Source organism: Mustela nigripes, chromosome 2 (genome assembly GCF_022355385.1).
Source record: "Mustela nigripes isolate SB6536 chromosome 2, MUSNIG.SB6536, whole genome shotgun sequence".
NCBI lineage: Eukaryota > Metazoa > Chordata > Mammalia > Carnivora > Mustelidae > Mustela > Mustela nigripes.
In genome coordinates, this window is record NC_081558.1 from 21,851,036 (window position 1) to 21,878,682 (window position 27,647).

Consider the following 27,647-nt stretch of genomic DNA (forward strand, 5'->3'; position numbering starts at 1 on the left):
CCCAAATGTCCCTCGACTGAGACACGGATTAAAAAAAATGGGGCCTAACACTACAGTGCAATGGCACTAAAAATACACAGGAGCGAAGTGCCGACACACACCCCACACGGATGAACTCTGGAGACGTGATGCAGAGTAAAGGAAGCCCGTCACACGTGAGCACCTGCTGCATGATCCCACAGGCAAACGTACATAGTAGGAGAAAGAAGAGAAGTAGGTGACTGGGGCTGGGGGCAGGAGGTAAAGAGGCAACTGCCAAGGGGTACAGGGCTTCTTTTTGAGACAATGCAAATGTTTTCAAATGTTCTGTGGTGACAGTTGTACAACTCCATGAATATATTAAAAACCACTGAATTCTATGATCAAATTTTTTGTTATATAAATTATATTTCAATAAAGCCATTTTTAAAAGGGAGAGTGGGGCGGGATGACACTTTTAGGGTTAGGTTACAGAAACACTCTGGCTTCCACCTCTCTCAGCCTCTCTTCCTGGCTAGCTCGGATGGAAGCCAACTGCCATGTGTGGGCTCCCCTATGAAGAGGCCCACATGGCAGAAACTGAGGGAAGCCTACCACCAACAGCCAGCAAGGAACTGAGGCCCTCAGGCCCAGAGCCATGAGGGAATGCAACTAGCTACATGGCAGCAGACCCTCTACACTGTGGGCCTTGAGATGGCTGCAGTCACTGGCTGAGTACAGACAGGCTCATGAGGGGCTTGGGTCCAGAGCACCCAGATTCCTGCCCTGCAGAAACTGTTAAGAAAATCCATGCTTGTCACTGTAAGAGATTTCCTATGAGGAAAAGACAGCCAGAACACCGCTTTGTTTCTCTCAACTGTCCAGATGCATCCTAATGGTGGCAGCCACACAACATTATTTATGGATCAGCCCCTGGGCCAGACATAGACAGCTACCTCGTGCTCGGCGAGGGGCGCTGAGGGGATGGCCATTGGTTTCACACCAGCCCAAAGGAAATATATCCATGGATTCCACATTCACAATACATTCCGGTACGGGCTTCTTAGAACCTGTTTAGATTAAAACAAAGTTTTAGATCATTAAACAGCCTTCTTCATAAAGTACTTCCTAGACAATATTCTACTGTTGCAGTAATGCAGACACAAAATCTGAGCAAGTTCCTTTTACAGAGAAGTCATACTTTTACATATGTGACAAACATTAAGCAAAAAAAGTAAATATCCCCTACGCATACTGGTACAAATATGAAAATGAGGGCGCCTGGGTGGCTCAATCAGTTAAGCAATCAACTCCTGGTTTCAGCTCAGGTCATGATCTCAGGGTCCTGAGATCAAGCCCCGCATCAGGCTCTGTGCTCGGCAGGGAGTCTGCTTGAGATTCTCTCTCTCCCTCTCCTGTCCCTCTGCCCTTCCCCCTCCTTCATCTTGTCTCTCTTTCTCTCTCTTTCAAGTAAATTCATAAATTTTTAAAAAAGGAAAAGAAAATGGGTAGTGGGCATACAGCGTGACCCCCAGTTACAGAACAACAAATAAGCAAGCGGAACTACCAGCAGTATCACTCAGACGGCTGACAAATATAATCGATTCCATGAAACGACTGCAAAACAAAAGGCAACAGTGACAGTTCTACTCGATGAGAACATTAGCTCTGGTCCTTGGGAACAAACCAGTGAGGTCAACTCAGCAAGTGATATTGCTCAGCAGGGGTTGTACAATAGTCTGGATTCAATCCCGTCGCCGACATCTGCATTAAATGCCTGTTCTACAAACTGGAAAGAGTAGGTACCAAGTCTGTTTGGTAGGACGTAAGGAAGAAACCCAAGCTGTCTTCAGTACTGCAGTGCTGATGCTCACATAAGGCTTTCCATCCACAAACCCATCCAATCACTGAACATTACTTTTAGTATATCTTCTATTTTACATATTTTTTGTTGCTACTGGGTAGGGGCAATCAAAATATCATCTCTTAAGTGAGCTACATGTTAATTCTGATGCTCGTATATTCTAGTTACATCAAAACATACACCACCTTCAAGAAAACAGGAGACTCTGCAGTGAAGGCTTTTTACTTACATTCATTTCCTAAAGTTTGAAAGTCAAGGACAGGAAGAGAAGTTTTTAGCAAAGAATCTTGCACTGCAAATTACGAGTGTCTGAGCAAGACCCGTACTTAGCTAACTGCTGCAGCCTAACAGCCACATCACAGGGGTGGGCAGGCAGGGCAGAGAAGAACGGCTGCAAGCGGCTTCTCAGAGGTATGGCTTACCCTCCAGCTGGAGCCACAGGTAGGAGCCTCTCACCGCAGTAATGGTGGCAACGCACACTTCTTCGGGGAGAAGAGGGTTCACTGCCTCAAGCTTCATATTCTCCTTAAATTCATGCTCAGAAATGGACTGAAAAATAGATGATCAAATCCAAACACATACTCAGTACTAACTCACGTGCTCATCTCAGAGACTTGGCATAAGTAACATTTAACCCTACAGTAGCACTTCAAAGCTATACATTTGTTTTGCTTTATTTTGTTTCTTAAAGTCAAAAATGTCGGTCTCTCTTGGTGCTATCAACAGTATACAGTTTTGAGATCGGGTAAACCCGCATTATTGCTACCTGTGTGACCTTGCTCAAGCCTTCTGCCTCAGTTTCTTCATCTATCAGATGACCCTGAGAACACTTACCTCACTGGGTTATTAGGAGTTTTCAATAACATAAAGTCCCTAAGGCTCTGTGCCCTGAACCAGCTGGCTCTCACCCACTGTTGGTTTGCTTCTCCTCCCATACAGGGCTCTATCACACAGCAAGCTGCCTGGTGCCTCCTTCTATGTATGTCCTAAAAGGCAGTCAGGATAAATAATGCTTATGAATGAGGGAAAATATATGTTTGAAAAATTTGCAACTTCTGGGTCAAAGTGGAGAATTGAAACATATTTGATTGTTCTCTTTTCCTTCTGACATCACACTAAAATTAAAGTGTTGTCTTTTTTTTTTTTTTTTCCTTACATAAACCTACTAAGACAGATGTAACAGGAGACAATAATAACATATAAGCTAAAATTTAGAAGAGCATCTAGAACTAACGCAGTAGACTACAGAAGGGCGAATGTAAGTGGGCAGTGACGCAGGCTAAGAACAGGCAGCACCAGGTACCAGGCAACTGCGGGTAGAGAAGAAATAGTCCAGTGAAAAGATTCGCTGAAGATATTTAAGAACCATTTTGGTCATACCATTGGCTCTTCCACTCCATACCCCAGAGCAACTATCCCATCCCTTCCCCTGTAAAAGATGAGATTTATCCTCTAGAGAGGATCAGAGACAAGATATCCCGGGACAGGAGAGCACGTGAGTTGCTGAAAGCATACACACAGTACCCAAAACAGGGCTCTGCACACAGAATGCTGAGAGGGCCAGCCCTTGCCTCTACCCTCCAGGCAGATGGGGAAATATGTAGTTAGATGACAAGCCCAAGAAGAAACACAGATTTAGATGACAAACCCAAGAAGAAATACGGATTTAGGCATCCTCGACAAATGGCCAGCCAGATCCCACCCTAAAGAGAAGTTCAAGGCTGACAAGTCCCACCCATGTGCTCAGAGCTTCTAATCGGCTTTTATCTTTTAGTCCCCCCCCTTCTTAAATATGAGCAAATCACCCAGCGTTAGCAGACATCTAAAAACATGAAAGCTAGGGACCAAAGTAGACAAAACAAGCAAAGGGGAGAAAACTTTTTATGCAACAAGAAAATTTCCCAAAAGGCAGGAGTAATTAACATTCCCTGAGTGATAAGAAAAACTATCACATCTTTAAAATAAGAATGGTATGCTATTACAAATAAATATTCAGAGACCAGAAACAGTTCAGGAAAATAAAAAAGGTGGTAATAAAAATTAAAAAAGATAAAGTTTAGGAAATCTTTTCATCAAGTAAAGCAAAAAGACTAAGAAACAGAAAACAAGAGAAAAGGGAAAGAAGAGTAGAGGTCTGATCCAAAGGGCCAACATACAAAAAAAAGAAATTCCAGAAAAAAAAGAGAGAAAATCCAAGGAAGGGAATCAAAGAAGAGATGCAAATCTCTAGAGAGAATGTGTTCACTGAGAACCCAGCAAGTGAATGAAGACAGGCCAACAGGCTACCTGCGGCTTGGCTAGGAAACGTGGTGGCAAAGACCCTATAAGCTTCCAGGGACGGAGTGAAAGGCAGAGCATCTATGAAAGATCAAGAATAAGGACAGGTTTCAACTTCTCAACAGTTCCACCGGAAGGGAGAGAGCAACTAAATGATATTTTCAAGATGCTCAGGTAAAGTAACTTCTGACCTAAAATTCCAATAGAATGAAGACGTTTTCAAACATGCAAAGTCTATAAAAATTTACCTCTCTTGTATCTCATTTCAGGAAGCTACTGGGAAATGGGCTCCTTCCAAACAAGGGAATGAGACAAGAAAGAGGCAGCGGGTTAGACTTACAGAACAGGAATCTTAAATCTTAAGAAAGGAGAGAGGCAAACCCTTGAGTGACACTGAAAGGCAGTCCCCAGGACTACAATTTCATGGTAAGCCTAGTGAGCAACCTGTCTGGGGAGGAGAGAATGGAGGTTGCTAAAAGGGATGTCTCAAAGAAAAATATTAGAAATGGCAAAGTTCCTATTCAAGGTTATCTAAGTGGTCATGGACTTGAGAAAAAAAAATGTGTCTATGGAATATCTTGTACTTTAACCCCTCTACCCTAAAATACAAAGAAATAACTGTAACTAGGAAAGACACACAGGTCTAGTTGGACCAAAGAGACTTCTGGGAAATGCTACAAGACAGCTCTGCGAGCATTTGCTCCAAACACAGGACTGCAACCCTGGCCCAGATGCCGGTGATCTTCACAGTCATCTCGCTTCACAGCCCACCCCAGGGCGGATGGAGCCAAAGCAGCAGGTGCTCAGGGCAGAGCCTCAGACACCTGCAGAAGTGGCTGGCTGCACAGCCTTTTCTTGGTCCTCCTGGGCTCCTGTCAGTGAGACAGCTGCCTTCCGCAACCACACACCCACAGAAAATGATAGCTGCTGCCGAGAATCATGAAGCAGTCACTGGAAAACCACTGGTGTGGGAAAGAGGAGTGTGAAAGGACTGAGGAAGGAAAAGTAACCACAAACTGACAAGAAGGTTGCACTCCTGCTGCGTCCCAGTATCAGGGTTCTCACTGCACTAGCAACCCTGGTGAAAATCCACATGCAAAGGAAAAGCCTTACCAAAAAGGTCAGCAAATTAATGCATATTAATACATCTTAAGTTAAAATAGACTGTTGCATCAAAGGATGATTCCCTGATTTAGCGGACTTTCAATTTACCCACTAAAAGTCCATCTGAGAGTCAAGTAAAGGACCGTTTGCATATGTTATTAGTGTCTCCCCACTCCTCATATAAACTCTAAGTTTCATAAAGGTGTGTGTTGGTGGGGAGATCACAGACTTCCAGATAGGACTGCCTTTGTGAAACAGTTTCAAGAAGTTACTGGAAGGTATGCTAAGAACTACCAATAGAAACAAAGAAAATTAAGCTATGAAAGGGCACCTGGGTGGGTCAGTTGGTTAAGCGTCTCACTCCTGATTTCAGCTTGGGCCACAATCTCAGGGTCATGGGATTGAGCCCTGCCTCGGGCTCTGTACTCAGCAGGGATTCTGCTTAAGGATACTCAATCTCTCTCTTCCCTCTGCCCCTCCCCCTGGCTCATGACCTCGCTCTCTCAAATAAATAAATAAATCTTTTTTTTTTTTTTTAAGATTTTATTTATTTGTCAGAGAGAGGGAGCGAGAGCGAGCACAGGCAGACAGAGTGGAAGGCAGAGTCAGACGGAGAAGCAGGCTCCCTGCGGAGCAAGGAGCCCGATATGGGACTCGATCCCAGGATGCTGGGATCATGACCTGAGCCAAAGGCAGCTGCTTAACCAACTGAGCCACCCAGGCGTCCCTCAAATAAATAAATAAATCTTAAAAAAAAGAAAAAGTTATGAAAAACAAGGCAATTATTAACTTGAGGACAAATAAAAGAAAATCATAAAATAATGCAATGCTCAACTGTGAATAATATACAAATGCATACAGTAGTTTAAGTATTCAATCCAGATTCAACTCCACATTGTAACAGAACTCTAACAGGAGGAAAAGGTGGGTAAGACAGAGGAGAAAGGTGATATAAAATAGCTAAGTGCTCATTCATCATAAGATACAACCAATAGACATGTCTAAAATTAATGCCTCAAAAGATGACAGTGTGCTATTCTGAAAACGATTTAAGTACACATATCAGAAGAACAGGAGTGAGAACTCCGGGAAAGGAAGACCACAGTGAGGGATAGGGCAGGGAGCTGTTGTTACATTGTAAGCCCTTGACTGCTATTTGGTGTTATAAACCATATGCATGTAATACTTTCACAGAAGTATTTTTAAATAAGCTTAATGATTTCTTTCTACTTAATATTTAAACTTTTTCATATTTTTGAACTGCCAAAAATAATTTTGAACTAAAAAAATGCACATTATTTAAACTAAATTTAAAAAAACTGATAAAACCCAGTTAAATTAACAAATTAACTTCAAAAGTAAATGAATTTTCCTTGGACCATTTTATTATAGTCAACAAGATGCTCATCTGGGTTGAGTGAGGGGACTGAGTAATAACCATGGGAGCCCAGGAAGCACAGCAGTGCCGGGCAGATGACAACAGTGATGAGGGGCCGGGGTTCTCACCGGAGGAAAGCACCTCTGGGGAGCAGCTTCAGCACCACACTGTTTGAGGTAGTCAGCCCAATCAAAGTCCTGGCCTGGGTAGCCTAGGGAAGGACAAAAAAAAAAGAGAGATTCACACCACATATGCCTGCCTGGCTCTTCCATTCTGCCAGGGGTCCACCCAGAACTTCTCATTTGCTAAGCTGAGGACTTGGCTCATTTTAGGGAGGAGGGAAAACAACCTATAAATCCAAAGCATCATTCATGTTATAAAGCAGAGCAACTCTGGTTAAACCGTAGCAATATAATACAATTCTTCAGATACATTTTTTTAAACTTTCTAGTTCCAAACTATGCATTTATTTTCAACACTATTTTATTTGATTAGCTGCTGGCAGTTTACCGAAAGAATTTAAGACACTTATGACTGGATTTGAATTGTTCTAATAAATCCAGTCGGGCTCTATTCTATGTCGGGCTCTAAAGGAAGAGACACCAAATAATCTTTTTGCTCTCACAAAGCTATGCCCTCATGTATCTTCGCCACCCCTGACACAATGCTCTTAGCACTGTTTTCAGATTCCTGTTTTACAGAATCCCAATGCTCTTAAAAACTTAATCATGAATTCACTTCAGCAAGAGTCCAGCATAACTGCCTGCTTCAGTCCCCCAACATTCCTGGTAGAGGCTTCTCAGACCCGGCCCCCAGGCTGCCGCCCGGAGTGGACAACGTCCCAGGCACAGAGCGGGCTACCACACTATGCCACCTGACAGACATACATCCCCTGCAATCCCTCCTCTGCCCAACTTAGACTGGCACCATGCTCTCCCCCTGTTCTCCACCTCTATACCTCACACTACATTAGCTGCCATTTTCAGTTACATCATCTGCTACTTTCCTCCTACTTATAGACAGATGAGCAGTCTGTAGCAATGCTGAAAGTTCCAATACCTTTAATAATTGCTTTTCCTTTTCACATAAAGGCAGCAGGTAAGATAAAGAACTTGGGATATCCAGCCTTCTAGAACAGCAGGAACTTCCTCCTGCAGGCTTGTGCCCTCCTGCCACCACCTCCAGGCAGGCATGCCCACTCTCTGTTCACAGATGGGAGAACCTGGGAGGTTCCATTACAGTTTTCTCCTACTTGCTCCTTGAAGGAACCTTTGTACTCACTTCTGTCTCCCCAGTCACAGAGAAGCCCAATGCCTAGATCATAGCAAACATTCCACACATGTTTGTTGGATGAATGGAGGCTGAATAAACAGCAAAAGGATCTGAATTTATGACTCTTGTTAACACAGAAGAGTACTTCTATTCCAGCATTCAGCATTTAGAAAGTGAAGCTGTGTTCACCAAAAGTCTACTAATAAAGGATACACAGACTGCCAATCAAATAATTTGAAGTGCTAATACAAAAGCCAGATTAACATTTGACATGTCCAGATATCGTCAGTTAAAAAATATTAAAAATTTCAATCAAGGTTAACTACCGTCATATTTAAGAGCCTTGATTAAAGGACCAATGATCATATTTTGCAAGGGCGTCTGGGTGGCTCAGTCAGTTAAGCATCTGACTCTTGATCTCAAGGTCGTCAGATCAAGCCCCATGTGGGCTCTGCACTGGGCATGAAGCCTGCTTGAGATTCTCTCTCTCCCTCTGACCCTCCCCACCCCAGCCCCCACTCACATGCTCTCTCTAAATAGAATCCTAAAAAATATATAAAAAGATTTTGTAAAGTTGCAAACACCAGGAAAATGAGTTACTGCTTTCCTATCTACAGCTTCTCTGAGTCCTGCTCTTAATCATAAACCTTTCTCTGAAGTCTAATGAGCCTCACTCCGGAGGGATGCCCAGAAACCAAAAAATCACAGTCATGTGCCTCCTACCTTCCAGCTCTGGCCCTGAGGTATTTTCTCGTATGCCAGCTCCTGACACTCCCTGTACGCCCTCCCCTCACTCCTCTGCGCTCTCACAACAGACACAGAAGGGAGCAAACTAGGAGCCCGCATGAAACCCTAGGCTGTTATGAAGACATATTTGTCAAGGTCGGAGGACAGAACATACTTAATATTTAATAGTTTTTTAGCTTAACTTAAAACTTGCAAATATGTAAATATATGGAATCAAGGCCTTCATTTGTACTTGTCTTGGGACCCAAAAATGTTAAGGACAGGCTCGGGCAAGGAAGAGAGAGAGAAACACACAAAAAAGATCCAGGTGATACCATCTGATAAATCCTTCTCAAAAAGAAGCCCGTAATGAACAATTCAGAACAGAACAACTACTTACCAGGAGGGGGGCTGATGTGTAAACCATTCTTCAGACTCCACTGCACGGGGAAAATACCAGAACTGTCAGCATGACACACAAAAGATCGCCGGGCATGATTCTCTGGTCGCAAATCATCCATTTCCACCAGGAAGTACTTCTCATCAAAAACCTGCGCATACAATAGAACAGACAACACAGGCCAATGGTTTTAAAATGAAGGACACGTGTGTGTCATTTCCTTGGCGGGGACAAACATGTTACAAAACTGCACAGCCACACTGGGTGTAAAGAACACTACGCACCACAACAGGCGCTGTTCTCATTAAATGCTTTTCATGCGTTAACTCAGTTTTAATCCTCCTTACAACATAAGGTAGGTACCATGATCAACCCCATTCTTGAAAGTAAGGAAATGGGATTTAAAAAGAGGTTAAACAACTTGCCCCATTTTACCCAGCAAGAAAGAATCAGAACCTGGGTTCAAATCTAATAATTTGGACTCCAAACAAAACTTAGTTTAGGCTGAGTGAGGAGTCCAGCACAACTTGTACAGTGGATTTCTGGGTCCTAGCCTAGTTTCAAATGTCAAAAAGGTTTTATTAACCCGCTCCAGCTCCTTGCCACCCCACGGCCCTTCAGTCTCCAGAAGGGGCCTTCTGACCCCACTGCAGGTTCAGAATCCCTCCCTGTTCTTAGAATAATCTTCTCCTAAGACCAAATAAATAAATAAATAAAAATTAAATCTCAAGACGTCCGCATCCAAGCGACCACTCCTCTAGTCACACCTGTCTTCTGGCTCTACTGTGGGTCAGTGGGCTCCAATCCTGAACTAACCCCTTGTCTTATGCCTTGGGTCAGTCACAGAGTTACCAGGGCCTGACAACCTGCCCATCTCCTGTGCTTACTCCCTAGGAGCCTTACTTTTGTCAACCTTCCAAAAGACTGGACCCTGGACTCCATTCTGGAGCAATCCTGGACAGAGCTCATGACACAGACCACCTGCCCCACCCCCACATGAGTCCTGTACCTGGGTGGACACTGACACTGTTGCCTGTGCCCAGACTTCTCAGACACCGAGGCCTGCCTGCTGGATAAGTGCCCTCTGGTTATGTATCACAAGGCCTGCCCCACAGACCACACCCCACTACTCGGGTGCCCACGCTGTGGTTGGCTGGGGTGACCAGGCCCAGAAGAAGGAATGGGCCACAGAGAATCGGACAATACAAATACAAAATGTGCATAGAAGTCATTCTAGCGTTGCTTAGGAGAAACATGGCTCAGAGTAGCAGAGCCTGAAAACCAAAACTCTAACCACTTTCCTAAACAAGTCACCCCTGCAGGTATTCATACCAAGAGAGTTGTCCCTCTTTTACCTTAACAACTGTAGCAGGAGAGATCTCAAAAGGAGACCAGGGGTCCACAGCTTCCAACTTCATATTTACAGAGAATGAATGAGTGCTAATAACTTGTTTGTCCTGAAATGCAAACACCAAGAGGGAATAAAAATACAGTATTTTCACATTCACTTTATACTCATATATAGCTGAATACTACTCTTAATTAATTAAAATAGAACTGCCCAGTTCCTGGTACATAATTTAATCCTGTATTTTCTTTCCTGGAAAAAATTATTCAGAAACAAAAACACAGGAAGTACTCCTACTCCCTGTATTTGGTACACAAAAGCCACCTGGAAGAAAACAAGTTTATTTTATAACAAGTTGGGGCTATGTAGTTAAGAGTGGAAAAGAAGGGGCACCTGGGTGGCTCAGGGGTTAAGCCTCTGCCTTCAACCCAGGTCATGATCTCCGGGTCTGGGGGTTGAGCCTAGCATCGGGCTCTCTACTCAGCAGGGAGCCTGCTTCCCCCCCACCCCCTGCCTGCCTCTCTGCCCACTTGTGATCTCTCTGTCAAATAAATAAATAAAATCTTTAAAAAAAAAAAAAAAGAGTGGAAAAGAAAAGACTCAAATGGTTTTAGAGAATGTTGGGAGAAAACATAGACTACTTTTAGAAGAAAAGCAGGATCCCCAACACTCCAGTCTTCAAACCTTTCTTCCTTCAAACATCCCAGCATTCTCACTGACCCCCTGGGTTACTGTCCACTTTGCGCCTCCCCTGACTGCCAGACCCTGCTGTGAGAAGGTGGGCACCAATCTGTCCTGTTTTGTTTTTACCTTAAATAAGTATGATGGTAATGGCTCCTCCTCCTCCTCTTTCACTTTAGCCAAGATCTCCTGCCACTCAGCTTCATTCTTCAGATGCCGGATGGCTTTTATAAAACAAGACAGGACATTTTAAGTGAGGAGAATGTACACACGTTCTATTTGTTCTGAAAGCATTCACGTAAACAGAAAAGTCACTTTCCATGGGGAAAAGAAAGGGCTCCAGAGGACTTACACAATCTGCACTCACACAACCTGCACCCTGACTTTAGGACTTTGTCCCCTCTGTTGAGAGCTGAGTAGTAAGCCTGGGCAAAATCCCTGCAGCAAGATCAGAAGGACTGCTGCAGGCCACAAAATCACGTAAGCCCCCAAGGGAAGCACAGAAGTGCAGACTGCTTTAAACCGAAACTCTGGTTTTGAGATTATTGTCATTTCCTCTAGTTAACAATTCTCTCTGAACCAAGACCTATCCTAAGACCTATCCTACCCTCCTGTACCTAGCTAAATGCTACCTGGAAAATTTTTCATCAATTTTGGTAAGGGGTCAGTATGAGTTGGGGAGTGCAGGAGTCCATAAGGTACATCAAGATGTGTGGCAAATTACTAAATTAATAAAACAAAAGAAAAATAGGCACTTAAATATGGGATGGGGTGTTTTTTTTTTGCAATTACTACTGTCTATTAAAAGTGTCTATTACACTTTTATAATACACAGTATCATACTATTTTTCAGTCTTGTCAATGTTAGTAAAAACATAACAACGTTAGTAAAAACATAACATTAACATAACAGTTAGAAGAAAAATGTTATATAGACATCTTCACCTGATGGGGGCTGAAGCTCATATCCCTGTTGAGCAGCCCAACCAACGTGATGAAGAAACGGGTCCAAGTAATACAACCAATGCTTGAAATTGTCAGAACTTTCAAGTCCTTCATAACGCAGCTTCAGCCTTCCCCCAATGTTTTCCACTACAGTAACAATCCAAGTGCTTAATGAGTCCCGGAAATCTTGACATTCTAGCCTGGAGCCTGGAGCAATGAGATCTAAAGGATTCCTCCCGTTGCGGAGCTGTAGGTACAAGAGGTGAAAACGATTATGAGAAGCTCACACAGTATTTTAAAAAGTCAAGCTGTAAAGGATCTTCAATGAGCCTTTTTATTTCTACCCACTCAAAACCATGACACTGAAAGGCCTAGTATCATACAAGTCTCTACAGTATTATTTCCAGATGACATGAAAATGTGTACCTTAAAGAAAATTCTACTTATAATGCAATGAAACTATTTTAACAGACCTCTGTCTCTAGGACTATGTTGTATAGTGTCATCTAGTAAAAAATTTTAAATTATCATCATTACTTAGTCTGATTGTAAAAGCAAATACGATCACCATTAAACAAAAATCGAACATGGCAAAAGTCAAAATCCCTCACAATACCACCTCTGAGAAAGAACCATGGTGAACAGCCCGGCGCCCACGCTGAACCTGGGTTTTCTACACACTAGTCAACATCTACCTGTGTCTGTCTCTCTCATGTTTTTTGAAAAAAACAGGGACACTGTATACTCTTTCAATTCATGTTTGCCACTTAATACCTCACAGCTATCTTTCTATTATAGCACATATAAATCTTCTTCATTCCCTTACACTGTTCTACTGATATTCTGTGTTATAAATGGGCAGCAATTTATCCACTTATCTACTCATGGCACTTCAGCTGTTTCTGATTTTTTACTCATTTCGCAACAATGTTCCTATCAACAGAGTGTTTTGATTATGCTGATGGAATAGAAAAGTTTAATTATCACTCTCTAGATACATATTAAAAGCTACAATAGGGATGCCTGGGTGGCTCAGTCGGTTTAAGCATCTGCCTTCAGCTCTGGTCAAGATCCCGGAGTCCTGGGATCCAACCCCACACAGGGTTCCCTGCTCAGAGGGGTCTGCCTCTTCTTCTCCCCCTACCCCTCACTCATGCACACACACACACACACTCTCTCTCTCGCAAATAAATAATCTTTTTTTTAAAAAGCTAGAATAAGGAATAAAAGGGAATGCTGATTCCAATGCCTTCACTTAACCATTTCTTAATATTCAAACTTACTTTTTTTTTTCGCTAATAAGAATGGCTCTGCAACACCTACATATTCATATATATGCAAAAGAACATGAACAAATGGAAGAACACATTCACAGCTAAAAATCAGGATGGCAGAATCAAGGTCAATGTAGAGCTGGATATCTATTAAATCATTTGTTCAAGATTTCATTCATTCATTAAAATTTTACTCAGTGTTTGTTTAGTGTGTGCCAGGACCTGGCTAAGCATAAGGAAATGAATCAGAGGATAAAATATAAAGGTCAGCTGAGAGTATCTGTCAATCAAGTTTTAAAGGGGAATGTGAACGGATCACAGAATGAGATGTAAGAGTCAAAACTATCAAACATGTAGAAAATATAGCAGTAAATCTTTGTAACCCTGCATTAACAAAGCCTAATCAGAAACCAAAAGTATAAGCAACAAGAACAATAAAATAGATAAACTGGAGTACATCAAAATAAACTTTTGTGCCGCAAACAGTATCATTAAGAAAGTGAAAAGACAGTCCACGAAATACTCTGGAAATCATGTGTCTGACCTGGACTTGTTACCAGACATAAGGAGCTCTTACAGTTCTGTACTAAAAAGACCACCCATTTAAAAAATGGGCAAAGACACTTCCCCAGAGAAGATATACAAATGGCAAACAGTACAGAAAAATATATTCAACATCATTTGTCATTAGGAAAATGCAACTCAAAATGAGAAACTGCTTCATATTCAGTAGCATAGCTATAACCCAAAGAGAGTAACAAGTGTTGGCAAAAATGTAGAGAAATTGGAATGTTCATACATTGCATTTCACATATGCCACAAAGAATGTAACTGGTATGACAGAAAGTGACAAAATAGAACTTAGAAATGTCACAACCAATAAACGGATTTCATAAAAACAAGAAATCTATATTATATTCACTAACAAGCTTAAAAGCTATACTAATTTAAAAGGGCTGTTGAAGGCAGGTAGGTGGTAAGAATACAACAGGTCCGCTATCTTCTGAGCAAAACAAAAGGGAGTCTCAAGTCACCTGGGGTGGGAGTTAAAATTCCTGAAGTGAAATCAGCACCTGCTCGATGACAGAGAGCCCCAAGAGGCCACATTTTCCAATTTCATAAAAGAATCTGGAAAACTAGATTTTTATGTGTTAGCAACAAATTCAGAACATTTTAAGCACTAAGTAAGGCACCAGTTGGCAAGCTGTGAGGATAAGTTTAAACCCACCAACACCCATTGTCTAGGTCTGTAGTAACAATGCTTATTTGCATTAGAGTGATAAACGAGTAACCAATTTTAAGATTCCTTGGACAGGAAATATCACTGAAGATGAGAAGAGTTTTCCACACTGATTCTGCAAGCAATAATACTCACGCCTTCGAGAAGTGGAACAGGAGGGCTACACGCTCCCATCAGGGTCTGCCGCAGAAACTCATCCCAATCAGACACTTTATCTCTGATGCCTAGATGAGGGGATAAATGAGTGATTACTCATAACGTCAGCTACAGAACACAGAGAAACTAAACTCAACCAAATACAGAGAAGTTAAACCACTGAAAGTGATTTAGAGATCCATTTGTACTTTTAATATCTGACTCCAACGTATTACTTCTTTCAGAGCTTTAAAAAAAATCCCCGTCTCAATAGATATACTTCCTCATTAGTTTAATAGGAGGTACACACAAAACAATGAGAATATAGCAACAGGTAGTTGGGCCCAGTTTTTTTTTTTTTTTTAAGATTTTATTTATTTGAGAGAGAGTGACAGAGAGCACAAGCAGGGAGGAGAGGGAGAAGCAGACTCCCCGCCGAGCAGGGAGACCAATGCAGGACTCCGTCCCAGGACCTTAGGATCATGACCCGAGTTGAAGGCAGATGCTTAACCAACTGAACCACCCAGGTGCCCCAGCTGGGCCCAATTTTATCCAAAAATTAACTACTTTCTTTTTTTTTTATGATGGGAATCCTCAGATATATATAAAAGTAGAGAAAATAGTATAATGACGACAGGCACCCCAGCTTTCACAACTGTCACTTCATGGTCAGTCTTTCCAGGGGTGGTTGGCAAACTACAACCTGGGGGCTAACTTTGGCCTATTGTCCATTTATAATTAAAGTTTTATTGGAACACAGTTCCATTTGTTTACACACTGTCTGGGGCTGCTTTACACTAAAAGGTAACATTAGGTAGCTGTTACAGGATCACATGGTCTGTAAAGCCTAAAATATTTACTGTCTGGTCCTCTTACAGGTACTTTGCCAATCTCTGATGATCTATACCCTCACACAGTCTGCCCCACTCAACCACAAACTATTTAAGAGCCAACTTCTAACATCACATAATTGTATCATATAATTTCATCCAGTTTAATCTCAGTATTTATTTCTAAAGATTTTTATTTATATATTTGAGAGACAGAGTACATGAGAAGGGAAAAGGCAGAGAGAGAGAGAGAGAGAGAGAGAATCTAGAGCAGACTCCCCACTGTGCAGAGTGTGAGATGGGGCTCAGTCCCATGACCCATGAGACCTTGACCCGAGCTGAAATCACAAGCTGGACACTTAACCCACTGAGGCACCCAGGCACCCTAGTATGTATTTCTGAAAGAAAATAACTTCTGAAATAAATACAACAATATCACATCTTTAAAAATTAATAATTCTTCAACAAAAAAAATCTAGTCCAAAATTTAAATTTATCCAGATGACTGATAAACAGTTTTTCCAATTTGCTTGGTCAAATCAGGATCCCAATGACATACATAATACTGCAAATGGCTGATATACTGCTCAAGTCTGTTTTAATCCATATGCTGTTTCTCCCCCTCCAACTCCCTACTCTCTCTCTCTTTTTCTAGCAGCGTATTTGCTGTTGAGAGAGAGCCTTTTGTCTGTTTAGAGTTCTTCTTTTTTTTTTTTTTTTAAGATTTTATTTATTTACTTGAGAGAGAGACAGTGAGAGAGAGCATGAACGAGGAGAAGGTCAGAGAGAGAAGCAGACTCCCCATGGAGCTGGGAGTCCGATGCGGGACTCGATCCCGGGACTCCAGGATCATGACCTGAGCCGAAGGCAGTCGTCCAACCAACTGAGCCACCCAGGCGTCCCTGTTTAGAGTTCTTCTGAGTCTGCTTTTACTGGTTGCCTCCCTGTACGTGGGTAACCAGCTGCTCCATTAACCTCTGTACTTCCTATAAATCAGTACTTAGGGTTATAGGCTTGATCAAATTCAGACCTCTTTTTTGGGAGGGGGCCACTGTCGAGAACAGTTCGTGAGTGGAGCTGTAACCTTCTACCATGTCCATCAAGAAGCACAATCACTCTGGTTGTCTCCTTTTGTGGTGTTAGCAGCTTTTTTTTTTTTTTTTTAAGATTTTATTTATTTATTTATTTGACAGAGATCACAAGTAGGCAGAGAGGCAGGCAGAGAGAGAGGAAGGGAAGCAGGCTCCCCGTGAGCAGAGAGCCCGATGCGGGGCTCTATCCCAAGACCCTGGGATCATGACCTGAGCCGAAGGCAGAGGCTTTAACCCACTGAGCCACCCAGGTGCCCCGTGGTGTTAGCAGCTTTTAATGGTCACTGCATAGATACACTGATTCATTAGAGACTAAAAATGGTGATTTTTCCATCATCCCTTTTTTTGTTTACTAACGAAAATATTCTATAAAGAAAACTTTCACTTCTTCAACTAGTTCATTACCCTGAGGTGTAGTTCACAGAAAAAAGCCAGGATATATGTTTGATTCTCTTTATCCTTCCCTGTATTTACCAGCCTTCAAAATCATCAGTGGCTTCCCTAGTATCTTCCAAAGGCAATCAGTGAGCATTCTGTTTACAAGTCTCACTGGGAAACTATTGGCTATATCACATAAGACATGTTCCAGGTCACTGTAGCTATTGTCTTACTGATGCTTATACTGTCCTGTCTTTAACCACAAGAATCTCTTTTGACACATGACCCTAGTAAACAGTTAGTGGCATCTTTCCTACTTTTGGTATGAATGGTGTCCCAGGCTCAGCTTGTACATTACCTGCCCCTGTCCAGGAATCAGCTCCTTCTCCAAGGAGCAATAACTTACTCAGGTAAAATGGTATTTAGAGGTCATAATTAGGGTGCCGAGGGTGCTCATTTTTTAATATTCTTTATACTGTTTGTGTTTCTAGACCTTTTCAGTATCTAGAATAGTATCTTCCCCCTTTTTTTTTTTTTTAAAGATTTTATTTATTTATTTGACAGAGAGAAATCACAAGTAGATGGAGAGGCAGGCAGAGAGAGAGAGAGGGAAGCAGGCTCCCTGCTGAGCAGAGAGCCCGATGCGGGACTCGATCCCAGGACCCTGAGATCATGACCTGAGCCGAAGGCAGCGGCTTAACCCACTGAGCCACCCAGGTGCCCAGTATCTTCCCTTTTTTAAAAGACATAAACCATATTAGGAGTTCATATTGATACTTCCAATACAAATTCATCAAGACATTGTTTCTACTTAACTTCATTTATCCAACTTCTGTTTTCTTTCTTTCCTGCTAAAAGCCCTAGCTCTCATACATTTCATTATGACTTGATCCCACAATACCTGCATATTACTTCAAAATAACATTAATTTTGCCACTAACAATGATGACCAAAAACAGCTTACTTTTGTTTTTGTGATTATGGTATACCCCTAATAGGAATGTACATTTAAATTACTGTATCTGAAAGCCAATGAAGTAATTCTCTGAATGATCACTTCATAATCTCCATACACAGTTACATTTCTATGCTGCTTGTATTTTTATTTTTTAGAAATTTTATTTAAAATTTAATTTTGTTTTATAGTTATATAAAATACATAGTTCAAAATTCAAATTTACAAAATAGGTACATTCAGAAAACCTAGCTTCTATCCCTGGCCCCCCCTTCATTCCACTACCTTCCTTCCCCACAGGTAACTTTTTTTTTCCTTAAAGATTTTATTTATTTATTTGAGAGAGCAGGTGAGAGAGAGAGAGAGCATGTGAGCATGAGTGGGGGAAAGGGCAGAGGGAGAGGGAGAGGGAGAAGCCGGCTCCCCACTGAGCAGGGAGTCCAATGCAGGGACTCAATCCCAGGACCCTGACATGAACTGAGCTGAAGGCAGACACTTAACTGAATGAGCCACCGGGGCTCCTCCTCCCACAGGAAACCTTTTTAATAGACTTACCCTTTTATTTTTTAAAAATGAACTTCACAAAACAAACATAAAAAATGAACTTCACATATACACATTCATATGCTTCCTCTTCCATTCTTCATACATTTTTCTCTTTTCAAGAAACAAGATAACCAGAACACTCCATGACTATATGTAGATGGTCACCTTTTTTTTTTTAACCATGCACTGCAGCTTTTATCATTATAAAGTTTCCCTTTTATCTCACAATGCTTTCTGATCTTTATGAAATACCAAGACTTACACTCCTACTTTCTTTTCTATTTGATTTGATTTTTGTATATCTTTGTCCATCCCTGTATTTTAATCCTTGCAGAATCTCTCCATTAGGTGGGTCTCCTGTACAGCACATGAGTGGGTTTTGCAGGGGTGCATGGGTGGCTCAGCTGGTTAAGTGTCTGCCTTTGGTTCAAGTCATGATCCTGGGGTTCTAGGGTCGAGCCCTGCATGTGGCTACCAGCTCAGTGGGAAGCCTTCCTCTCCTTCTGTCCCTCACTCTTCTCTCCCTCTCTCTCAAATAAATAAATTAAATTAAATTAAATTTTTAAAAGTGCGTTTTATTTTCTGAGTGAACCTGAACTATATTTTTACTTTTAATAGAAGACTAAGCCCATTAATGTTTACGGATGTTATCAAAAGGTATGCCCTCGAAGGAAAAAATGAAACAAGATGGGATCAGGAGGGAGACAAGAGACAAGAGACTCTTAATCTCATAAAACAAACTGAGGGTTCCTGGGGATCGGGGTAGGGAGAGGATGGTTGGGTTATGGACATTGGGGAAGGTATGTGCTACGGTGAGTGCTGTGAAGTATGTAAGCCTGGCGATTCACATACCTGTACCCCTGGGGCTAATAATACATTATACATTAATAAAAAATAGAAAATTTTTAAAAAAGATAGGTCCTCAATTTTGTCATATTGTTAAATATAAGTTACTGATGTGTGTGTGTGTGTGTCTGTGCAGGCTCTCACTATGTGATCTATTTTATTTGAACATACATGTTTTTTAAAATCTATTTTTTGGCATTTAGAAAGGTTTGTGTTTCTGTTCTTCTGTATATACTTAGTATATACTAGTACCTTCATATAACACTTTAGTTCTATTCTTGGACTATTTTCCATTTCTTTGTTCTCTAAACAGCACTACATTAGCCAAAACCTCTTTTTTCTCCTCTTCTTTACCATCTCATTTCATGTAATTGTCATTTACTCTCAATTAACTTAAAAGATAATTAGTTAAAAAAAATAAATAATAAAAGGTAATTCATTTAACTACTGTGCAGTAAAGCTGGTTTTTTGAAAAGGCAGCAAGTGAGGCTTACCACAATGCACACGCCCTCCCCCACCCGCCATCGGCAGCCTCACAGGTTTACAGTTACACTGTATCTGTACTGTCAGATCATGGAGCCATTACATACTACTACATTGTCTCCTCTGGAACATTCCTTTAGTTCCAAGTTCTACAGCTACACATATATTTAATGTCTCATTCATTCACAGTTCTTATGCTAATGTCTCTTCTTCATTCACTTGGTTTTCTGAAGCTCATTCCCCAATGGATGTGTTAGGAAGGGTCCACAGGAACACTGTTCCTGAATCTTCACATCTTCCTAAGAGTCGGTTTATAGCCTTTATACCTGAAGTTCAGTGTGGCCAGACGTAAAACCTGTATCTCATAGGCTCTTTTACTGAATTTCTTGACTATGTTACCCTAATATCTTTTATCATAAAGTACTATTATTTGTCTGATAACAATCTTGTTTCCCCTCCTTTTCAAGAAATTTGGGACTTTTGCCTGAATAACGAAGGGATTTTATTTTACTTTAAAGTAAATGTTCAAGTGTCAGGGGCACCTCAGTGGCTCAGTCAGTTAAGCGTCTACCTTCAATTCAGCTCAGGTCATGGTCTCAGGGTCCTGGGATCGAATTTGACATCGGGCTCCCTGCTCAGTGGGGAGCCTGCTTCTCCCTCTGCCCGTCCCTCCTGCTCATTTTCTCTAATAAATAAGTAAATAAATAAAATCTTAAAAATTACCTGTTCAAGTGTCACTTGAACACACCTTGATATAGCTGTTCTCGATTTTCCTGTGCGCAAGTGAGCCCTTTTTATATGTATTTTAGTCAAGTTTTCTTGAATGAAAGTTCATAGTACTTTATTGTTTCACTGTGGTGGTTTTCTTCAAGGACTCTACCCCGAGCCTTTTTTCTTTCCTCATTTCTTTTTTTTTTTTTTTTTAATTTTTATTTATTTGTTAGAGAGAGAGAGAAATACAGAGCACAAGCACAGGCAGACAGAGTGGCAGGCTAGAGGCAGAGGGAGAAGCAGGCTCCCTGCCAAGCAAGGAGCCCGATGTGGGACTTGATCCCAGGACTCTGAGATCATGACCTGAGCTGAAGGCAGCCGCTTAACCAACTGAGCCACCCAGGCATCCCCTCATTTCTTTTTTATTTTAAAAATTTTATTCCTTTTCATCCTCCATTTCTCTTCAGCTATTATCCATGGTAGGTTTGTTCCTGAGTTCACATTAACTTAGTCTTCATTTCCAGTATTTTTTTATTTCTAGTTCTTGTCTAATTCCTACTTTTTCTCTTTTCAAATCTCCCTTTTTTCCATCTCATTTCTGAATTTTTATAAATTTTATTTATACTTTTTCTCACTGTTTCTATCATTGTTACTACTTTCTCTTAGTTGGTTCTTTGAAATTTTTTTGGTGACACAATGTTCAACTCTTTTGTGGCTATGTTTCTCTGGAACGATGTTACTCCACCATTCTCTCCACGCTCTCCCACTCACTCTTTCCTTATAATAACCTTGTATCCAACTAAAATCATTTAAATTAGATGCATGCATTTTCCTAGACTCTCATGATGAGATGGTAGGCCAGTAGCTTCATGTCTCTAGAGCTTCCTCTTAAAACGTTTTTTCACAAAGCACTTAAAATATGGCAGTCAGGGGCTACTGGGTGGCTCAGTCGGTTAAGCCTCCAACACTTGGTTTTAGCTCAGGTCCTGATCTCAAGGTCCTGGGACCGTGCCCCACATGAGGCTATGGGCTCAGCTTGGGGTTTTTTCTCCCTTTCCCATCCAACCCCCAGTTCTCTCTCTCTCAAAATAAATAAATAAATCTTTAAAGAGAAAAAAGGCTTCTAAGAAGCCCACAAACCCCCAAGGACCCTAACACCTAAATCTTCATTTCAAAATACCATTCTTCACCAAAGAAGCCAGGACTTCTTGAAGAAATGGCTGTTTTCAGGGAAGAGTTTCTTGAGCTAAAACATAAGGAACTACTCAAAAAATGATGGGAACATAACAAAGGACGCATCAGCCAGCTTAAAGGGGTGGCCACTTGCCAAATTCAAAATAAATAATGACAGTAAGGGATTATAACCCACTGAGTAAAGTAAGAATCATGAGTCTACCCTCACACACATACACAATTGTATGTATGTAAATGGAGGAAAAGGAAAGCTCTTTCTCTTGTAGAAAGCCTATTATGTTATGTAGGCAGAATTAGAAAACACTATTTGGTAAACATTAGAATAACAGTTGTTTCAGATAAAAATGATAAATCAGTGCTAACAATAGTGGATAAAAGTTTGAAGAGTGATGAGATATTTACATTATCTCAAAGTATCTTCCTATAAGATACTTATTTAGGGATATAAAAGTAATTTTATTCCACCTTATATCAAATTTTTTTATTCCACCTTATATCAAAAACACCAAGAAAGACAAAGAAAGTTTAGGGAAACTAAAAAGACATGACAATGAAATACAATGTATTATCCTGGACTGAATCCTGGACCAGGAAAAGAAACAAGGCATAACCAGTATTATTGAGAAAATTGGCCCATTAACTTTCAAAAACGTCAAAGTCATGAAAGACAAAAACTAAGAAACTATTCCAAATTAAAGGAATCTTACGAGATATGACAACTGAATGTGACATATGATCTGGGATTTTCTTTTACTATAAAAACATTATGGATAAAAACTAAATAAGATCTACAGATTAAATTACAGTGTTATACCAAAGTTAATTTCCTTATTTTGTTATTTTATTATGCTAATGAATGTCCTTATTAGTACACGAAGGTAGGAATAAAAGGGCATCGTGCCTACAACTGACTCTCAAATGGTTCATTGAAAAATCACACACGCGTGTGTATATGAGAGGCAGAGGGATGGAGAACATAAACTTGGTAAAACATCAACATTTAGGGGAAAATGGCAAAAAGTCTCTAAGAATTTTCTCTACTATTTTTGCAACTTATCTGTAAAGCTGAAATTACATCAAAATAAGTAGCTGGAAGAAAAACGTGTAAGATCTGGTATTTTTTAAACCTGAAGCCTTCTTTCCCTTTCTCCATCTTTACATGACCTTCCTCCTCCTCCTGTCCTATTGTCTCTGTCCCGCTCAATTTGGATTCTACTCCCAGTAAGGGTCTTTCCTGGAAGGGAACTTCAGGTGACTCATTTTAAGAACTCACAGGTCCCAGATCACTGAGGGGTGAGAAGAGGCAGGAAAATAAAATCAGAAGAGAATCAACAGCACAGCAATCTGGCCTAACTACTTCAAGACAAACAGACCTACAAGTCCCAAACTCAAAGAGCCTCACAGTTTTACAGGATGATATAAAACTGATGCTTCCTAGGAGTATCATAAAAAACCAAGGCTTTACGAAGCCTTCAAAATAATTTTTAAAGATAGGGAAATGTGCATTATTCCTTATCAATATTTTCACTCAAAATGCTAACCGCAGGCAGTTAGAAAAACACATGCGGAAGATCGAAAACCTCAAGGTTGTGCACACAGCAGTACCATATCATGTCTTGCGAGCAAGTATTTGATTACCTTCTGGGGCTTCAAGGGTCTTCTTATTCTGCTCACACCACCCAATGGGGTAGAGGTCGGCCTTCCTGATGTCACACCAGAAGTCGGCCCTCCGGTCCTCCCCGTAGCCATCATAGCGGAGAAGCAGCAGCTGCTCACAGGTGGTGATGATGGTGGCAACCCAGTAGGTTTCAGGGTCTGTCTTCACAGCCACCTCTAGTTTCATCCCAGGAGCAAATCCATTTTGCAAACGTGTGTCCACCTGAACAGGGAAATGTTATTAACCACCAGATAGGTACCTCAAATGAGTATTTCTTTTTTTTTTTTTTTTTAAAGATTTTATTTATTTATTTGACAGAGAGAAATCACAAGTAGATGGAGAGGCAGGCAGAGAGAGAGAGAGGGCAGCAGGCTCCCTGCTGAGCAGAGAGCCCGATGCGGGACTCGATCCCAGGACCCTGAGATCATGACCTGAGCCGAAGGCAGCGGCTTAACCCACTGAGCCACCCAGGCGCCCATCAAATGAGTATTTCTTTAGGCAAAATTCTTTTTTAAAACTTACAATTATGAAACACTAAATGAAATAAAACCTTCTCAAGGGAAACCTGAGAAAACTCCAATTCTAACTCACAGCAGTGATCCAAACAGAACAGAGAACAGCGCACTGTTCTGTTCCTGCCGACGCCGAAGGAATTTTAATAGAACTCAGTATTTTCACCAAAGCAGCCTACTATGATTATAGAAAATGTTTTCTATTCAGTACATAAATCGCTGAATGTTCACTATTTTAGTAACCTTCAACACATTATGTTTTCAAGAGTGATTTCTCCATCCTTCAGAAAAATTTATGAGGCTAAAAAAGGGGAAGGACAGAAACAGCTATAATGATAATATATTAGTATAATATATACCATATGTAGGGGCCACACCTCCCAGCTTCCCTGAAACAGTCTATGTTTATACCTGTTATCCTTGAATAATAATTAATAATGCCCTGTTTCTCTCTCAAAGTGTCCTAATTCAGATGATAAATTATATGGTCACAAAGGCAAAGGTGAGCAATTCTGAACTATTATTTCATGTGTATACAAAGATTAAATACATACATATATTGTGGGAAATGAGAGCCACATTTCTCACTGTGGGAGAAAGAAGTAAAAATAAGGAGAGAGCAGATCAGCACAATCCTGGTGGCGCTTAGCTGGAATCGGGAGCATCTGAATGAGGTCAAAATGACAGACAGAGAATAGTACACAGATGTGCACATATGTGGGTGCTAATACATTTCCTAGATCTGTGAATTGACAGGGACTCTAAGTAATGATACTCATCAGCAAAAAGCAAACTTAGTGTACAAATTCTTCATTTATAAATGCCATCCTCCAATGAAAAAGAACACGGGCTCCATGGAGAAATGAATGATTCTACTTCCGGAGCAGAAAAAACACATGAAGTGCCTAGAATATCTTGTGATGCCAGAAAGTAAGGAAATGCTCCAAAAGTGATGGGAGCATTTAGAAAGGACATGGGAGCCAACCAGAAAGATCTCCCAATGTTCATATTAGGGACAATGTGAGCAATAAAATAGTAAAAGTAATGGGTTATAACCCATAGATTTAAACAATACCCATGAGTCCATACTGTAAAAAATAATTAACAATAAAGGGATAGATTCTTAGAGTAATAAAAGACCAATTAATAAATACAGAGAAAAATGACAGAAACAGAAAACAGGAGCTCCTGGGTGGCTCAGTCAGTTGAACATCTGCCTTCAGCTAAGGTCATGATCCCAGGGTCCTGGGATCGAGACCTGCATTGGGCTCCTGGCTCAGAGGGAGTCTGTTTCACCCTCTCCCTCTGCTCCCTCCCCACTTGTGTTCACACTCTCATGCTCTCTCTCTCTCTCTCTCAAATAAAATCTTAAAGAAAAAATAAGATTGGCAATGTCTACCTAAATTTTTTTGGTATTTGACATGGGTTGCAGTGTATCTACGATCTATTTGGGGAGAACTGACATCTTTATAATAGTGAATCTACCATTACATAAACAACGTATATTCCTTCATTTTATGGCTTGAAGTTACTTTACAAATTTTTGTTACATTTATTCCTGGCCATTTAATGTTTTTATGCTATTGTAAATCACATCTTTCAGTTTCCACTTTTCTTTGACCCCAGTATACAGAAATATAATAGATATACAATGGATATATATATATATATATATGCATATACATGTGTGTGTATATATACACATACATACATACATATACATATATGAGAGAGGGAGAGGGAGAGAATCTTAAGCAGGCTCCACACCAGTGAGGAGTCCAACATGGGGCTTGATCTCACAACCCTGAGATCATGATCTGAGCTGAAATCAAGAGTCGGACACTCAACAAACTGAGCCACCCAGGTGACCCTAGAAACATAATAGATTTTTTATGCTACCTTGTTTCTAACAATCTTGCTAAAGTTGGTCATTAATTTTATATCTGTAAATAATGACATTTTTTCCTTTCTTCCCAATTTTTATACATTTTAATAGTTCTTCTTATTGTACTAGTCAGAACCTATAACACAAAATCAAACAGAAGTCATATTAGACAACACCTTCATCTTGTTCTGTATTTAAAAGAAGGTATGCATCATATTACTATTAATAAAGTTTGCTATAGATTTTTTTATAGATATCCTTCAACAAATTAAAGATATTCCCATCTATAGTTTACTAAGAGTTTTCTTTGTATCATGAGTGCATGTGGAATTTTATCAAATATTTTTCTCTATATAGTGAGTTATAATGTGATTTTTCTCCTTTATTCTGCTTATGTGGTCAATTATGCTCTTCAAATATATTTTCCTCACTTTCTTGTCTCCTGAGATTCCAATTATACAAGCATTAAGCTTTTTTTTATACTGTCTACAGCACTGGATGCTCTGGTCTGGACTTTTTCCACCTTTCCTCTCTTTATATTTCAAGTCTGGGCAATTTATATTGACTTATCTTCAAGTATACTGATTCCTAATTTGTGAGGTCTACAAGTCTGCAATAAGCCTGTCACAGGCATTCAACATCTCTTATTATGTTTTTCATTTCTTAGATTCCCACTTGACTCTAATAGTGTCCATCTCTACTGAAAGTCCTTTTCTATTCACACATGTTGTCCATCTATTCCACTATAGCCTTTAACCTATTACTCATAGTTATTTAAAACTGTCTGATAGGGGTGCCTGGGCGGCTCATTGGGTTGAGCCTCTGCCTTCAGCCTGGGCCATGATCCCAGGGTCCTGGGATCGAGCCCCACACAGGGCTCTCTACTTGGCAGGGAGCCTACTTTCCCCTCTCTCTGCCTGCCTCTCTGCCGACTTGTGATCTCTGTCAAATAAATAAATAAAATCTTAAAACAAAAACAAAAACAAAAACAACTATCTGATAGTTCCAACATCTGGACGTTATGAGTCTGGTTCTGTTGAATGCTTTGTCTCTTGACAGTTTGCTGTTTTTCTCTTGCTTCTTCATGTGTCCCATAATTTTTGGTTAAAAGCCAGACATCATACGGAGAATAATTGAGATTGAGGCAAATAACATTCATGCCTGAAAACGGGCATGTTTCTTTTTAGGCCTTAAATTTGAGGGAGAAGGTTAAGTCAATGTAGTTAAGGAGTGGAACGGGGTTTGGGTTTTGTTGTTTTAGTTACTCACAGTACACTATAGTCTCCAAGGTACATCAGCATTTTTTATTTAAGGTATAGGCTCATTTTCCAGGTGGCTTTCCCTCCCTCAATATTTGCTGCTCCACTCTCAGACATAGGTCTTCTCTGTGTAACTGCATCTCAGAGATCACTTCTCTCTACACTCTTGTCTGTCTCCTACAAATAGACCTTTGTTACCCAGTATTTCCTCACTTCATAGTTGAAGACAAGCAGGAAAGCACATTCTCTGAGATTCAGCCTCAGTCTCAGTCAGGTTCTGTGTCCTGAGTCTTAGGAATAGGAACTTCGGGGCGCCTGGGTGACTCAGTGGGTTAAAGCCTCTGCCTTCAGCTCAGGTCATGATTCCAGGGTCCGGGGATCGAGCCCCACATCAGGCTCTCCGCTCAGCAGGGATCCTGCTTCTCACCCTCTCTCTGCCTGCCTCTCTGCCTACTTGTGATCTCTCTGTCAAATAAATAAATAAAATCCTAAAAAAAAAAAAAAGGAATAGGAACTGTAGGGGTCTCGATTGCTCCAGCTTATATTCCTACCCTCCTTCCAGGAACAAAGGCTTTTACTTCTTCTGTCCTATCTCCAGGATGCAATGGATTTCACCTGCATCCTGGGGTTAACAGGGTTTGTATCCCCTCCCCTAGCAGCTTAAAGGTTTTGTTCCAGAAGACCCAGATAAAGCTCAG

At 40.8% G+C, this 27,647-nt stretch overlaps 1 protein-coding gene across 7 annotated transcripts in view; it reads right to left on the reverse strand.

Moving 5' to 3' along the window:
- The window catches only part of SFMBT1 (Scm like with four mbt domains 1), a 119,926-nt gene that overhangs the window by 16,564 nt on the left and 75,715 nt on the right, over positions 1-27,647 (reverse strand). For all 7 annotated transcript variants that reach the window (XM_059389939.1, XM_059389935.1, XM_059389938.1 and 4 more), the window contains 9 exons: positions 23,275-23,515; positions 14,603-14,691; positions 11,954-12,200; positions 11,138-11,232; positions 10,335-10,436; positions 8,980-9,130; positions 6,710-6,792; positions 2,245-2,371; positions 915-1,028 (listed from right to left, as the gene is read on the reverse strand). In XM_059389939.1, coding sequence (XP_059245922.1) covers positions 915-1,028; positions 2,245-2,371; positions 6,710-6,792; positions 8,980-9,130; positions 10,335-10,436; positions 11,138-11,232; positions 11,954-12,200; positions 14,603-14,691; positions 23,275-23,515 — 1,249 coding nt within the window. The remainder of the gene's footprint in view (positions 1-914; positions 1,029-2,244; positions 2,372-6,709; positions 6,793-8,979; positions 9,131-10,334; positions 10,437-11,137; positions 11,233-11,953; positions 12,201-14,602; positions 14,692-23,274; positions 23,516-27,647) is intronic.